The sequence below is a fragment of the Trachurus trachurus genome (genome assembly GCF_905171665.1).
Source record: "Trachurus trachurus genome assembly, chromosome: 18".
Taxonomy (NCBI): Eukaryota; Metazoa; Chordata; class Actinopteri; order Carangiformes; family Carangidae; genus Trachurus; species Trachurus trachurus.
Window position 1 is genome coordinate 16212470 of NC_139909.1, and position 16347 is coordinate 16228816.

The 16347-nt window shown below is 41.8% G+C and overlaps 1 protein-coding gene across 2 annotated transcripts; it reads left to right on the forward strand.

Moving 5' to 3' along the window:
• Positions 1-291: 291 nt before the first annotated feature.
• pik3c3 (phosphatidylinositol 3-kinase, catalytic subunit type 3) lies at positions 292-14519 on the forward strand. 2 transcript variants are annotated; one of them, XM_083992512.1, is made up of 25 exons: positions 292-687; positions 2140-2328; positions 2743-2886; positions 3604-3733; positions 4908-4994; positions 5661-5756; positions 5861-5932; positions 6203-6307; positions 6815-6907; positions 7090-7275; positions 7728-7858; positions 8346-8427; positions 8547-8614; positions 9297-9402; positions 9481-9597; positions 9685-9816; positions 10567-10695; positions 10939-11008; positions 11173-11237; positions 11394-11478; positions 11834-11908; positions 12009-12177; positions 13234-13324; positions 13577-13702; positions 14228-14519. In XM_083992512.1, exons 1-25 carry the CDS (start codon positions 623-625, stop codon positions 14240-14242), a joined length of 2628 nt encoding a protein of 875 aa, XP_083848638.1. In that variant the 5' UTR covers positions 292-622; the 3' UTR covers positions 14243-14519. The 2 variants fall into 2 exon arrangements, with proteins under 2 accessions (XP_083848638.1, XP_083848639.1); XM_083992513.1 differs by having other exon boundaries at positions 8550-8614.
• The last annotated feature ends 1828 nt before the right edge of the window (positions 14520-16347 follow it).

Genomic DNA, 16347 nt, shown 5'->3' on the forward strand with positions numbered 1-16347 from the left:
GTTGTATGCAAAGATAAGAAAAGATAAAAGAGATTTTAAAAAAAGAGGCATGGTTAATACAAGACAATACAAATAATGCATTGTTTATATTATATAAGGCTTCTAACTGCTACAAATAATGGTCGGAAGTACTTTAAATAATACAGTAATACACCTTTAATAAGCATGCTGGAAGCCCCGCCTCTTCGCTACTTCCCACTTCTCCCGACCAGGCCTGGTGGATCGATCCCCGATGCAGTGATCACCGGCCCAGTGCTGTGAGTCTGGCTGCAGCGAGGATCGACTGCTCTGGTCTAGATGTAGATCTCGGCTGCTGCTGCTGCTGCTGCTGCTGTGTTGTTGTGTAGCTATCAAAAACACCAAATCATGCCCGGCGAGACAGCCGTCAAAATAATGTCCTTACCGTGAATTTAGACGTTTTAAGTTATCTTTTATAACTTCGTGCTCGGCGTCGTGACGTCTGTGACCGTGTGGGCGGCGCGTGAGCCTGGTACCGAGCGGTGTCTCGAGCTGATCCGAGGCCTTGTCGCAAAACCCAAACCGCTCAAAGTCTCATATAACCGTCCGGGGATTTTCATGTTCAGGGTTTTTGGTTCATATTTAGTGTTTTTTCCGTCGGAAGATGGACACTGACAAGTTCAACTATGTTTACAGCTGTGACCTGGACATCAACGTTCAACTTAAGATGTGAGTTTGTAACTTAACGCGCCGCGTTTTGTCAAACGGACAAACTAATCTATCTTGTGACTTGACAGGATGCTTGCTGTGTTTGCTGAGTGTGTGTGTGTACGTGCGTGTGTGTGTGTGTAATTGGGGACTCGCGGCTGGACTTACTTTATGAGGACAAAAAGTCCCCATAATGTACATTGTTACAAATTACTGTGAAACTTGGTTTAAAGTTAAGTCCCCTGAAAATGAATGTAATACAATGAAATGTCTGCTTGTTATTATGAGTTTTAACCTCCTAAGAGGTTTTTATAACAGGCAGGTTGTCTACCAGATATGAACTGAAACTACATTGTGGTGTGTTGAGTGTTTATACTAACCTAGAAATAGGGCTGCACGATTGATCACAATGTAAACAAAACGGCAATATGGAAATTTTTTTAATGATAAAGGTAAAAAATGTGTCACAACATTGTTGTGCAATGTGTGTTGTGTTACTACAGCGATGTCCAGGCCAACAAATTATATTCTCAAGATGTAGAGGGACGTGTGTATGGTATAAGACCCCCCAAAATATTGTGTCATCAATTTTATATTGTAAATCTACTGGTGTAAAAAAAAAGCCAACAGTAAAGAGGTCAAAAGTAAAATTGACCATTTAATTGAAATCACAATCCCAACATCTACCCATATAATTGTAATATGATGTTTTTTTTTTTACAGTGTGCGGTCCTACCTTGGTACTAAAACCATTTGTCAGTTACTCAGCGAAGTTATAAACTAATAGTATCATTGAAGACACTTGTCAAACAATTGTTTGACAAGTGCACGACTGTGCTACTTTTCTCTTATACATGTGTTTTTCAATTGATAATAGATTAATGAAGAGAATAATCAGTGAGTTGATTCACAGTGAAAATCTAATGAAGCTCTATCTAAAATGTGTGGTAGTTTTTGTCTCATAGCTAGGTGCATCTTATTCTTTACTCATCAGAGCTGCAGAACAACTCTCTACTCATCAAAAGTAAACAGGATCCAGTTAATTGACCGTCTGGTAAACAGAAATCAACTGACCGAACCAGTCATCATCAGGATGTTTACTTTCTCTCCCATGACTCCAGACAGCATGAGTTGCAATTTGAAAACACAATTCTCTCTCTTCATTATGTGTGTTCGTCTCATGAGTCTAATTATTGCGTGAAAATGATCAAATCAATTAAGCGTCTGTGAACTGTGCCCAGTTTTTTTTCTCTAATCTTATTATCAGACTGGGACAATGTAAATCAGGCTGTTGTTAAGTTTTCATGAATATTACATTAACTTTTTCAACTAATAATGATTTCTATTTTCAATTTAATGCCTCATCTTGTTTTAAATAAAAAAAATGTTAAGAGAATGCTTTCTTGATAACATCAGCCTCTTGCCTCCTGCTTCTCACTCTCTTCTTGTTCTTCTTTTCTTCTCCTCCTCCAGAGGCAGTTTAGAAGGAAAACGAGAGCAGAAGAGCTACAAAGCGCTGCTCGAAGACCCCATGCTGCGGTTCTCCGGCCTTTACCAAGAGAACTGCTCAGACCTCTACGTTACCTGCCAGGTGTTTGCTGAAGGAAAACCTCTCGCCTTGCCTGTTCGCACCTCGTATAAAGCGTTCAGCACACGATGGAAGTGAGTTTTAGTCTCCAGTTTAGACTTATTTTCTCAACATTTACTACACATTTCATTTAGTCTTGGTTTAGAAGAACTGGTCGTGTGTAGCCTTTAAGTTTCAATGGAGCTTTGTAGCATCATGGACTTTTAAAATTTGACTTAAGGACATGTCAGTCTTTGTTCTTAACCATTTTTCCTTTCACTTACTCTTTATGACATCAACTTAAACTTGTCCCCAATTATTACATAAACACATTTCTGTATTAGAAAAGTTTGCTTCTTCTTCTAGAGGAAACTAAGACTATTTTTCCCAATTTCCCTCCAATAAAGGCAAATAAATTTTCCTTAAGCTCTAGAAAAATCATATTTTTGTCCTCTCACACCCTGTCCATCTTTTCTCCTCTCTGTTCCCTCTCCTGCCGTCCGGTGCAGTTGGAACGAGTGGCTGCGGCTGCCTGTCAAGTACCCAGACCTCCCTCAAAGTGCCCAGGTGGCCCTCACGGTGTGGGATATCTACGGGCCCGGCAGAGCTGTACCCGTGGGCGGCACCACTGTCACTCTGTTCGGCAAATACGGGTGAGTCTTCAGCTCCTTTTTGCTCCAAGGGTTTGAAAGATCACAGCTGCAACACTCAGTACGTTTACATGACACTTGAGACAACCGAATTATTGCCTTAATACAACTATAACTGGACAACTGAGTGCATGTAAATGCGTTAGTCCGACTAATATCGGACTTCTCCAACTCAGATAATGCAATCGGAATTCGACTTTCTCCGGCTCATGTGTACGCCTTAATCGGAGTTTAACTGGACAACGCACACCCCCCCCACGCTGGCGTAAGACCCCGGAACAAAAACATCCAAGAAAGCTGGTTGCAGAAGCTGTTGTTGGAGCGTTACAGCGTTCTTATCTGCCTCTCGAAATCACCATGACCACGAAGGATAGCGTGCACCTTATCTGCACAATAAGTAACGCGCACATTACGTTCAAGATGAACAACGTTGTAACGATTAACCATCTTGCTGTTGTTTGAAAATGCCGGTCTGCTGCCTGGCTAACAGGTCAACCAGAAAAGGGGCCGTATTAATTAACCCGCTGAAACGACGCGTAATCGCCGCCTGGTGTTGAGGAGGAGGACACGTTCTCGTCAGTTATTCGATTTTCTCAGTTGCATGTAAACTGGGACAATGACAGAAGTCCGATTAGACGCCAAAATCGAATTTTGAGCGTAGCTGTGCATGTAAACGTACTGACTGTTAACTCTGAAACACATCCTCCCGTCCTCTTCTAGCATGTTCCGACAAGGGATGCATGACCTGAAGGTTTGGCCGGGCGTGGAGGGGGACGGAGGCGAGCCCACCACCACGCCGGGACGCACCAGCAGCAGCCTGACAGAGGACCAGATGGGCAGGCTCGCCAAGGTACAATCTGTGTGTGTTTGTACGGGGTTGAGCAGGGTTAAGGGTTGAGGAGAGAGTAAGACTGAAAAGGATGAGAGAGAGGATGAGGAGGCAGGGATGGAGGGTTTGAAAAGGGAAACATTTTGTTGCGTTGGATAAAGAGAGAAACCCTCGGATGCGAAGCCCTGTCTAAACCATCGTCTGTTCCAGGGCCCTGACCTGGAGGTACTCAGTGATGTGAGTACAAGTGGAGGAGGAGTTAGTGTTGGCAATGCAGAGTGTGTGTGTGTGTGTGTTGTGTCCTGTATGCGTATGAGGAAAGGCCTCGGACAAAATGTATCTGCGGAGAAACCTCAGCATCTTCTTCTCACTTGAATCCCGCTCCACGTACACGAGGATCACCATCACCACATTAGGACAGTTCAGACTGTGTTGAATAAACGTGTAAATCCTCCGTATTAAACCCCTGAACACTGGTTTGTTCTGTGTGTAGTGAAATCCCCACACAGATACATTTTGACCCAGGCTTTGTGTGTGAGCACTCGGTTCGTCAAGGAGTATGTCTGTGTTCTTGAAAGCATCACACACATCGGTTTTTACGTTTTTTTCTGCTGTTGCCATACTTCAGTGTATTTTGTGTAAGTGTGTGTGCATGGATTTTAATGTGTATGTGGACACGAGAAAGTCATATTTGTAAACTTGTTGCAGCTTTTTGGAGTATTAAGAGGAGGGAATATATTTCATCTTAACATCATCGGATTCGATTGGCTCTTTTTGTTCTTCATTTCATTCTTAAATCAAACTCATTGATCCCTCCGTGTTTTATTAAAACCCGAGTGCAGTCGACTCGATACATGTGAGGTTTTGTTTCTCGGCTGCTACCAGCTCGTGTGTTGTTTTAAAGAGTGAGAACTAATTCTAACCAGCTGAGTTGCGGAGCTTCCTGTTCATGGCCAAGTGTGTGCTTACATTCCCGACACCCGACACACCGACTGATGAGTGGATTGGCTGCTGAGCGCGCGACCGGAGACGCTGGATTGGCTGCTGGCACCGAGTTTGTGCATGATTGGTCGAGCTATTTGCACACCAGCCGTCATACTGTGACCACAACCTCAGACTCTGTATCTTCATTTTTAATTTTTTTATATTCTAGTAAACCTCGTTCCACCTTTGTCCCTCTCTTGTGTCCGTGCAGCTGACGAAGGCCCATCGACAGGGCCACATGGTGAAGGTGGACTGGCTGGACCGGCTGACCTTCAGAGAGATCGAGATGATCAATGAGGTGAGAGGGTTTGTTTGTTTTTTTGTTTTTTTTTTACTTAATTTTTATTCATTTTTTCTCAAGATGACATACATTTCCTTTCATTTACATTTTCCCTTTCTTATATTCAAGAATCCTGTAAGAAAACAGTATAAATACATAACTAAAAAGTTAAAAAAAAAATATATATATATGATAAGATAAAATAATAATAAATAGAAAATAGTAACAATTGTATTACATAAATTTAAAGAGAGGGTAATGAAAAGAAAATAAATAAATAAATAAAAAATCCATACCCTCGAAAGACATGGTGTGATTGATCTCATTGTATTAACAAAGGCCATAACAGGTTTCCATCGCTTAATAAAGACAGGTTTTTGAAGCCTCAATGAATATTTAATTGCGTGAGAGGGTTTTAAAGAGAAACTATGCAAGTCTGGTCGCTTTTCTGCTGTTTTGCTAACACTCCTCTTGTCCATGTGCATTTGTTTACAATCCATGGAGCGATCACAACTATCACAATTAGTCCAGAGCTTTGTAATTAAGGTAAAAATGTAGCATAGCCACGGGAGAAATCCTGCTTAATTCCTCTTTAACAGAGTCTGTCTGATTGATCAATCACAGCAAGTGCACGTGGTCTTCAGTGTAAACATCCTCACCGTTTGTGTTTGTGTTTTTCTGCAGAGTGAGAAACGCAGCTCTAACTTCATGTACCTCATGGTGGAGTTCCCCCGTGTCAAGACGAATGACAAAGAATACAGCATTGTCTACTACGAGAAGGTATTTACATGTATTTCTAATGTGTATATAACCAGATGTGTCTGTATTTAAACCTCTGGAGGTGTTATCAGCTGATCCATGTGCTGTGCTCGGCCTCTGTTCAGGATGGAGACGACTCATCGCCTGTTCTCACCAGCTGCGACATCGTCAAAGTTCCCGACCCACAGATGGGGATGGTGAGAGGACAAACACTTATTTTGATGACTGAGATGTTAAAAATAAAAAAATAGGATAAGATATGTAGAGATTTATGAGGAAGATGATCACAGTCCTGTTGATTGTGGATGTTTGTATCACAGCTTTTGGTCCCAGAGCTCAATGATTAGAGAAAGTATTTGAAACCCACAACCAAAATAGTCGTGCATTCTGTTATTGCAACACTTACGGATGTTATTATAGTGAAAACGAGCTTATATACATTATGTTTTCTTCATTTTTCCTCACAGGAGAACCTGGTGGAGAGCAAACATCACAAACTGGCTCGTAGCCTCCGCAGTGGGCCGTCGGATCACGACCTGAAGCCCAACGCTGCAACACGAGACCAGCTCAATGTAAGCAGCTCTGTTCTCTTTCTAATTAGGATGTACATGTAATCAAATCCAATTAAACTTACTTAAAATGTAAGTACTTGCTTGTTATTATTATATCAGTAATGGTTCAACTGTGTTTTCAAGCTGTCATTTTTAAACATATTTGAGTAGACTTCAGCTTTGCAATTTCTTCATGCTAGTCTTCACCAGTTCAAGTAAATTCCAACCATTTCATAGAGCCTCCTTCGTACATGTTTTAGTTTTACTCTTCGGATATTGTTTCATCTTTTCAAGATTGCTTCAGCAATTTCTTCATTTAATTCAGCATTGTTTCAACTATTTATTCGGCTCATTCAGCTTCCAGCTTTTTTTATATACATAATATCAGCAATTGAAATTACTGCTACATGTTGGTATGAAAACACATTTCCTGGTGTTAATCACTGAAACTGGTGTGTGTGTGTGTGTGTGTGTGTGTGTGTGTGTGTGTGTGTGTGTGTGTGTGTGTGTGTCCACCTGCACCAACAGATCATCGTGAGCTACCCTCCAACCAAACAGCTGAGCTCTGAAGAACAGGACCTGGTGTGGAAGTTCAGATACTACCTCACCACGCAGGAGAAGGTGGGAGAGTTACTTACAGTATTTCACCTCTTGTCAAATGAAACTTGACAGTTTTCTCTCCAAACTTCTTATCATGTCCTAAAGCCTGTTCCTGTGAACCGTCTCTCACACACTGAACGCTTCTTCCTCCTCCTCCTCCTCCTCCTCCTCCTCCTCCTCCTCTACTTCTTCTTTTGCTGCAGGCGTTAACAAAGTTCCTCAAGTGTGTGAACTGGGATCTGCCCCAGGAGGCCAAGCAGGCCCTGGAGCTGCTGGGGAAGTGGAGGCCCATGGATGTGGAGGACTCCCTGGAGCTGCTGTCGTCCCAGTTCACCAACCCGACGGTCAGACGCTACGCCGTGGCTCGGCTGCAGCAGGCGGACGACGAGGTAGGCGCCACTGGCCACTGGCCGTGGGGGGGTCAGGAGGGGCATACGAGAGTGGGTGGGAGTCGATGGGTCAGTCTGTGTGGATAAAAGTTTCAGAAAAGTTTTCACTCTCTTAAATAAGTGTGTTTTTGAGTAATTTCAGTTTTAAAATATCCAATCTAATCTACTTTTTATTTATATAGCATATTTTCAAAACATAAAAGTTTACCAAAGTGCTGCACAGTGACTAACATACAGGAAACAGAGCATCCATCTATCTATCTATCTATCTATCTATCTATCTATCTATCTATCTATCTATCTATCTATCTATCTATCTATCTATCTATCTATCTATCTATCTATCTATAAATGTAAATCATACACAGAAATAAGTATTCAAGCAACTTGGTATTAACTGATACGGAATAAAAACTCTGTTCTCTATTCTGACCCCTCTGCCTCCTCTCCAGGACCTGCTCATGTATCTGCTGCAGCTGGTCCAGGCGCTCAAATATGAGAACTTCAGCGACATCCAGGGAGGCCTGGAGCCAGGCAGCAAGAGAGACAGCCAGGGACTTTCAGATGACTCCGCACTGGACAGGTCAGTGCAGAGCTACTCCGGCTGTGGATCATTAATAAGTCGTCACTACAAGCAGCTTTTGACAGAAGGAAAGCACATGTGGAGGCTCTCCTGTGGTTCAGATGCTAAAAATGACACCGAGGGGCCTGAAACTTTTGTTCTACCCCCTCCTCCCTGGATCTAAATTTATGTCAGAGTTTCTCACCGGTCGGGAGAGTTTTTGCTGCTTTGCAGAATTTGATTATTGTTCTTTCAGGAAGCGTTATGAACTCATTGGGTGCTGTGATGTTACTGGCAGGTCCACAGCTCTGGCTGCAGTGTCAGGCCGTCAGCTGGAAGCACAGAGCTGGAAATGTGCAACCGTGATGACCTAAAAATAAAAACAGGAATGACCTTCCCTGGCTGAAACTGTCTTTTGAGGAAAAGCTCACTTAATGTTTTAAGACATCTTGTTCTCTGACGGGTTATTGTTCATTAATTCTGGCTCCTTTTGCTTTTTTTTTTGTAGCTCCCAGATTCTGTCTGGCACATCTGGGCCGACCACTGTGCCGCAGAAAGGCAAGGACGGGGCTGACAGCGAGAATCTGGAGGTAAGAACGTAGCTGAATATAAAAATAGAGGAAGTATCCCTCAGGTGAAGGCAAAAATAATCTATAAATCCCCTTGTGAAGCAAAATCTGGAGTGTTATTAATGTCTGTGTCTCTGCAGCAGGACCTGTGTACGTTCCTCATCTCCCGTGCCTGCAAGAACTCAACGCTCGCCAACTACTTGTACTGGTGAGTTAAGATCAGTGTGGCTTTCTTTTCTGATTGAAGAACAAAACCAGGTTCATTTTTTGGTGGCCTATTGCCATAATCCCTATAGTCATAGCAGTAGGTTCATTACCTATTAATTGTCGGTGCAAGCTATTTTTAGATCGGCGGGACAGAGACGTGAGCTGCTCAGCTACACAATCCAACAACTCCAAAACGCTCTGGTGGACAAGTTGTGACCTGCACATTCACCACGCTATGAAATAATCATGTATAATTATGTAACATTACGACACATGAAGCAAATACTCAGAACTACTTGTGCTTTTGAAGTCACTCCGCCCAGCAGCCGTATCTGGAATGTAGTTCCGGCTGCATTTGCCTCGAAAACAACTCTGTCTCGTAATGTTACATGATTATCTCATAGTGTGGTGAATGTGCAGGTCACAACTTGTCCACCAGAGCGTTTTGGAGTTGTTGGATTGTGTATTTGATGAGTTTGATGAGGGACAGGGGACCTGTACCGTTCACCTCCATTGTGTTCACTGAACAGCTCACGTCTCTGCCCCGCTGATCTCACAACAACATGCACCAATAATTAAAGGTAATGAACCTACTGCTACGACTATAGGGATTATGGCAGTAGGAGAATTTGCTCAAATGTTGAACTATCCCTTTAACAAGTTTGTGTTTGTGCGTCTCTAAGGTATGTGATCGTGGAGTGTGAGGATCAGGACACTCAGCAGAGAGATCCCAAGACCCACGAGATGTACCTCAACGTGATGAGGAGGTTCAGTCAGGCTTTACTCAAGGTCGGCAGCTCCTCACATCACAGGACTTCATCACCTTCATCTCCGTGTCTGATATTCACAAGTTTTTCTCCCCCTCAGGGCGATAAGAGTGTGAGGGTGATGCGCTCGCTGTTGGCCGCCCAGCAGACATTCGTAGACCGACTGGTGCAGCTGATGAAGGCCGTGCAGAGGGAGAGCGGGAATCGCAAGAAGAAGGTGACGGCACATGCACACAGAAACACAGCTGCACGTTTTGTTTCCATGTTGTAACATCGGCTTCTCTCTCTCCCTGTGTGTGTGAAGACGGAGCGGCTGCAGGCGCTGCTGGCCGACAACGAGAAAGTGAATCTGTCGGAGATCGAGCCCATCCCTCTTCCTCTGGAGCCGCAGATCAAGATCAGAGGCATCGTCCCGGAGACGGCGACGCTCTTTAAGGTAACAGGAGACTTCATCCTCATATTTTTTACACCAAGGACCCCTAAATGACACAAATTAGACCACGGATCCCCATTGGACAAAATCTTTAATCAATTGCCAGAAACACACAAATACAGTGAAGAATGTTACTTTTTTTAGTCAATGTACATTCAAATTAGGGCCAATGGCATGAATACAAAATTAAATTGAAAATGAAATATTATAGAGAAATTTCTGTGGAAAAAATTGTACAATTTCTCCAGAACAAGTGGTAAAAAATCTCCCAAAAAATATAGTTTTTAGAAAATTCTAGAAAAAAAGTGGTGAGACTTCTAAAAAAGAAAAAAAAGTTTAAATAGTGGTAAAACTTCTCAAAAATAATTCTAGAAAAAAGTGGTAAAATGTCTCAATAAAGTTTTTAGTTTTTTAATCTAGAAAACGTGGTAAAAATGTCTTTAAAAAATAGAAGCAGAAAATAAATAATAATAAAAAGTAGTAAAATTTCTCAAAAAATTCTAGTAAAAAGTGGTAAAAATTTCAAGAAAAAGTTGGGGACCCCCTTGAACCCTCTCAAGGACCCCACGTTGAGAACCACTGACTTAATAGACCTGAGCAATGTTTGAATATAGATTCAGATTCGTGGTTCGGCTACACCTACTAACCTCTGATGTCGTGTTATTGGTTGATAAAAAGTAAAGGAGCTCCGGCTACATCCACGATGCGCTCAAGAAAATGTTCTGTGTGTGTGTGTGTGTGTGTGTGTGTCAGAGCGCTCTGATGCCCGCCAAGCTGATCTTCAAGGCCGAGGATGGAGCCATGTACCCAGTCATCTTCAAACATGGAGACGACCTGAGACAGGACCAGCTCATCCTGCAGATCATCTCGCTCATGGACAAGGTGAACTGACTTCCATCCTGGTGAACAGTCGGTTTCTTTTATCTTATTAAAGAAGAAAACCGGTGAAAGTTTTGGATCAGGCAGCTGCTCTGATCTTTGAACCAGGTTTTTAACAATACTGAATGTCCAGAAGATTAACTTTCACACGTGTAACAGAAAACAGCTGCTGCTCTTTTTAAAATGCTGTAAAAATATTCACTTTGAATAAAAAATGTTTTTTTCCTTCATATTTTTTTTCTTCAGCTTCTGAGGAAAGAGAATCTGGACCTGAAGTTGACTCCCTATAAAGTTTTGGCCACCAGCACCAAGCATGGTGAGTTCACTGAGCGCTGTTTAGTAGAAAATAGAAACAGAACAAATACAGAAAGACACATTTTACTGATATAAAATCAGACTGTAACTTGCTGACAAAATAATGAACATAACACATTCAAATAAGTGCATGAAAAAAGAAACATTAAATTGTCGTTGTTCCAGGTTTTATGCAGTTTGTCCAGTCTGTTCCTGTCGCTGAAGTCTTGGCCACTGAAGGAAACATCCAGGTGAGCACAGATCCAGGACACTGCGTCTTCTTTGTACTCTGTCTCCACTACGCTGCAGGTTCCTCACACTCTGTCCTCTCTCTCACTCACACACACACACACACACACACACACACACACACACACACACACACACACACACACACACACACACAGAGCTTCTTCAGGAAACACGCGCCCAGCGAGAAGGGACCGTACGGCATCAGCTCCGAGGTGATGGACACCTACGTCAAGAGCTGCGGTGAGTTTGTCAGCTGAAGCAGATCTGTGCTCCTTCAGTTTCATGGGTAACACTTTATAATAAGTGCACACTATTAAGCATTAGTTAAGCATTATTAAATACTGAATTCATCATTTATAACACATGAATACTCATTAGTGTATATGTAGTTTATAAATACAGTAAAAAATGTTTTACTCATCATTGCTAAGCACTAACTGTGTTTATAAACTACATACTAATGAGTATCCATGCGTTATAAAAGAATTCAGTATTTATTAATGCTTAAATAATGCTTAATAGTGTGTACTTATTATAAAGTGTTACCGTTTCCTGCACATGAACCGATCTGACGTCTCACTGTGTCTCCCTCCAGCTGGTTACTGCGTCATCACATACATCCTGGGAGTCGGAGACAGACATCTGGACAACCTGCTGCTGACCAAGACCGGTGAGGAAAACACCTCATTTCAGTGATAAACAAGTTAACAAACAATCTCCTCTGGACACAAAGATGATTCCCTCACCTCTTCCTGCCTCGTTCCTAACAGGGAAGCTCTTCCACATCGACTTCGGCTACATCCTGGGCCGAGACCCCAAACCGCTGCCTCCGCCCATGAAGCTGAGCAAAGAGATGGTGGAGGGGATGGGAGGCATGCAGAGCGAGCAGTACCAGGAGTTCAGGAAGCAGTGCTACACTGCCTTCCTGCACCTCCGGAGGTGGGAGATCACACACACACACACACACACAACTCCTGTCCTTTAAAGGGATACTTCAACATTTTTGGCGAATTGACCTATTGCTATAATCCCTATAGTCATAGTAGTAGGTTCGTTACCTTTAATTGTCGTTGCAAGCTACTTTTAGAACAGCGGAGCAGAGCGGCGAGCTGCTCAGAGCTACACTACGGGGGCTAATGGGGTTTCTTGGTTTCCCTCATCAAACTCATCAAATACACAATCCAACAACTCCACAACGCTCTGGTGGACAAGTTGTGACCTGCACATTCACCACGCTATGAGATAATAACAGAATGTTACGAGACGGAGTTGTTTTCGAGGCAAATGCAGAGACTGCTTGCTGAAAAACTGCCCCCGACAGGAACGTGCATCAGCAGTTTTGCATGTTTAATCAGTTTGTCCAATAATGTAAAACCAAATCAAATCAAATAAACGTTATTTGTCCCAGAAGGGAAATTTGTCTTGGGGACAGGAAACAAAGGAGCAGCATTAAGTTCAGGAAGTAGTGGAGCTGTGCATAGAGCTCATTAAAGGTAACGAACCTACTCCTAAGACTATAAGGATTATGGCAATGAGCCAGTTTGCCAAAATGTTGAACTATCCCTTTAAGACTTTAAACAAGTTTGACATGAAGTAAACATGTAATGCAGCTGAAAATACGGGACCACTACTTTGGTTTATACATTAGGTTTAGGATTAAGGCCTCATACAATAACTCAACTAATTTTTACTCCTTGGCTTTTATTACAGCATGAGAGTTATGTGGTCTCTGTTTGTCTTTCATGTATTCTTGTATTTCTTAGTGTTTTATCTGATCTTGTGTTTTTCTTAGTGCTTTTATATGGTTTTAATTTACTGCATTTTAACTGTAACTTTCTTTATTTTACTGTTTTGTATCTGTTGTGCAGCACTTGGTAACTTTGTTCTTTTTCAAATGTGCTATAGAAATAAAGTGGATTGGATTGGATTTAAATAAAAGATGTAAAAAAATAAATAAAAAAAAGTAAAACATGCTTCCTCCCATTGTTTCTTCAGATACTCCAACCTGATCCTGAATCTGTTCTCTCTCATGGTGGACGCCAACATCCCTGACATCGCTCTGGAGCCGGACAAGACCGTTAAGAAGGTCGGTTTGGTGTTTGGTGTTACTTTCAAGTGATGAGGAGAACATGCTGATTGAATCTCACATAGATTAAAAAACGTTCAACTTTTTTCTATTTCTTGGATCCAGACATATTTAGAGCAACTTGAACTAGTTACACAGATAAAACCTGTTTGTTCCCTCCACCATCAAATATCCAGTTTTACAAACTAAGAGCAATGTCGCCCGGTGGAGTCATGAGTTTCATGTTGTTGCTGTTTATTTTTTTGCCTCCAGGTGCAGGACAAGTTTCGACTGGACCTGTCGGATGAGGAGGCCGTTCATTACATGCAGAGTCTGATCGATGAGAGCGTGGGAGCTTTGTTTGCTGCTGTGGTCGAGCAGATACACAAGTTTGCCCAGGTGAGGGATAAAAAACGTACAACTTACTTCAATAAAAGAGATCCTCAGATCGATAAAACAGTTCCTGATGTTGAGGGGATTCGACAGCAGAAATGTTACAGGACAGTTTAGTTTGAACTAAAATCACTGCTGCTTATTCTCCAAAGTGTCCCATAAATTCCTGTTTTACAGTATGTATACCTTTTTTAATTGATTCCTTCAGAGTTTTCTCACACAAGATAAAACTGATTTTCACTCTGTCATAAACTGAACTGAAACCTGTGTAAATAATCCACAATTTAAACCTGTTTAACAAGTTAAAACCTGCTGTAACAGCTCCCGCATGTGAAGTCTCATCATGTTAATACGCTGATTCTCTGTTGAATCAAGAGTTCAGCTTTTTCCAGCTTCCTGTTCATTTTTAATTATCATATATTTATAATATAATACTGTAATGATACATTGGTTTAGGAAAAAAAAGTGAAAATGTTGAATTCTCATTTGAACCCCAGCAGCTGTTTAACTTTGTTCTCTCTCTCTCTTCAGTACTGGCGCAGATGAGCAGAGACTGGAGACGAGGACGAACTGGATCGAACGTTTGCGAGAGGAAACGCGTGATCGTGCGGCTCCGACACGACTGACGATGTGCGTGCGCGTGTGTGAGCGAGGACGGAGTAAAGAAACCCAATGACACTGTTTAAAAAGGCCAAGAATGCACTGCCAACCTTTACTGCAAGACGGCTAAACAAGGACAAAGACGTCTTTTGTTTGCTCATGTAAATATCATGTATATTAATTATTAAATGAATGAATGAAATGTTCGGCCAAATAAAGACTGTTGATACAACTAAACAAACTGTCCATCTGTGGGTTTTTTTTTTACTCAAGTGTGTTTTCTGTGTGTATTTTTCATCATTTTAGCCCAACAAAAGTGCTGCCATGTAAGCGTTTAGCGCCATGCAGCCTTTATGGCGCGCAACATGTTTCTTAATTGAGCGTCGCTGACCATCTGTGGTCAGCGAAACAAAGCTGAACCCCCTCAGAGGGTCGGTGAGTCACCGAGCGAGTGACTAAGCATTTCCTGCCAGACGCAGAAAGACGAGCCAGAGCGCGTGATGTAAGAACAAGAAAGAAGAAAGTTGGTAGATACATGTCAGAAACATACAGCAGCCTCCACCGCTGGCTGGTTTTACATCGTAAATGAAGCACATAACAAGACAAGACATAACGATCTGGAAAATAAACAGATTCTTTAATTCTCATTGTAGAAAACTACACAAACACACATCCACTTTAACATGACACAGCTTTGGGAAACAGGAGTGATGCATCATGGTACAGAATAAGTTCAGATTTAGTCTCTTTGCATACACAAAGTATTCAAAAGTTTATCCGACAATGATCTGCTCTTGCAGTTTTTAGGCATTGGTGGTTTTCAGGCAAGACGATCAGATGAACGATGATGTGTTTGAAGAAAACAGCATTTATTGTGTTGATTAAAGCAGAAGTAAGCGATCCGGTCGTTTGGGCTAATGCTGCGTTCCAGGTAGGCTTTTGAAACCGTAAGTTACAGCTTCAAGTCACAACTTACGACTTTGTAGCGTTCCAGGCAACCCACTCGTGTTTTTCCGACCTGTTGCACCTGTGAAAGTCACTATAACGGCCACTCATAACTTCCGACCCGTGAACTCGTACCAGATCGAACTGGTACGACTTCACAGGTCGGAAAAACACGTTACGGGTTGCCTTGAACGCACCATAACTTCTTGTCAGCCGATGGAGTTAGCAGCCCCTGCCCTCGTCGTGGATCTATTGGTCCTCGTCCCTACGTCACCGCATTCAGGCGCATCCCTTGGCTGCACACACAGCCCTTCATGCCGTTCTCTCTCCTCATTGGATAAAACTTGTAGGATACAAGAAAAGTTCTCTCCTCGGCTCAGAGCAGAGCAGAGGGACTGAAAAACCCGTGTTTCAGACCCAACACTCTATGTAAGTGATTGCCGTCGGAAGATATAACTATTTAAGACTTATATTAACACAAAAATATTGCTTACTTCTGCTTTAAATTTAATAGGATATAACAACATCTTTTCTACTTTGTCTTTAATGGGAGTTTTTTTTTCTCTGTGATTCAACTGACCAAAGTGTGAATTTGGACAAGTCGGCCTGCAGAGAAAGACAGAAACCATGTTTTTAATAAGTTTAGTGGAAACTGATTTGAACCTGCATGTTTTACAGCAGTGGTTCTCAACCTTTTTTGACTCGTGACCCCATTTTGACATCACAAATTTTTGGCGATCACGTGCAGGTGCCGGCTCAGATATATTTATGTGCTGCATTTTATTTGAACTTGATTTATATTCAAGAAAGTGAAAGTATAGTATATAGTTTTTTTTTAATTGTCTGTGGTGTTTTAAATCATAATTTTAAAAAGAATAATAATTAGTTTAAAATTCTTTTGGGTATTTATTTTTTATAGATTACTAGACATTTCAGGCGACCCCATGTGGGGTCCCGACCCCAAGGTTGAAAAACACTGCTTTACAGCTTCACTGCTGGGGTGACATCATTTGTTTTTCCATGATATTAAAATTGGTAAAAAAAAAAAAAAAAGATAACAAAAAAAAAATGAAAAAAGTTTTAGTTATGTAAATAATTTGTAAACA

Coding starts and splice junctions, on each gene's coding strand:
- pik3c3 (XM_083992512.1), top strand. CDS start 623: ATGGACACTGACAAGTTCAACTATGTTTACAGCTGTGACCTGGACATC. Junction 5,933..6,202: donor CCGACCCACAGATGGGGATG/GTGAGAGGACAA, acceptor TTTTCCTCACAG/GAGAACCTGGTGGAGAGCAA. Junction 11,479..11,833: donor CACCTACGTCAAGAGCTGCG/GTGAGTTTGTCA, acceptor GTCTCCCTCCAG/CTGGTTACTGCGTCATCACA.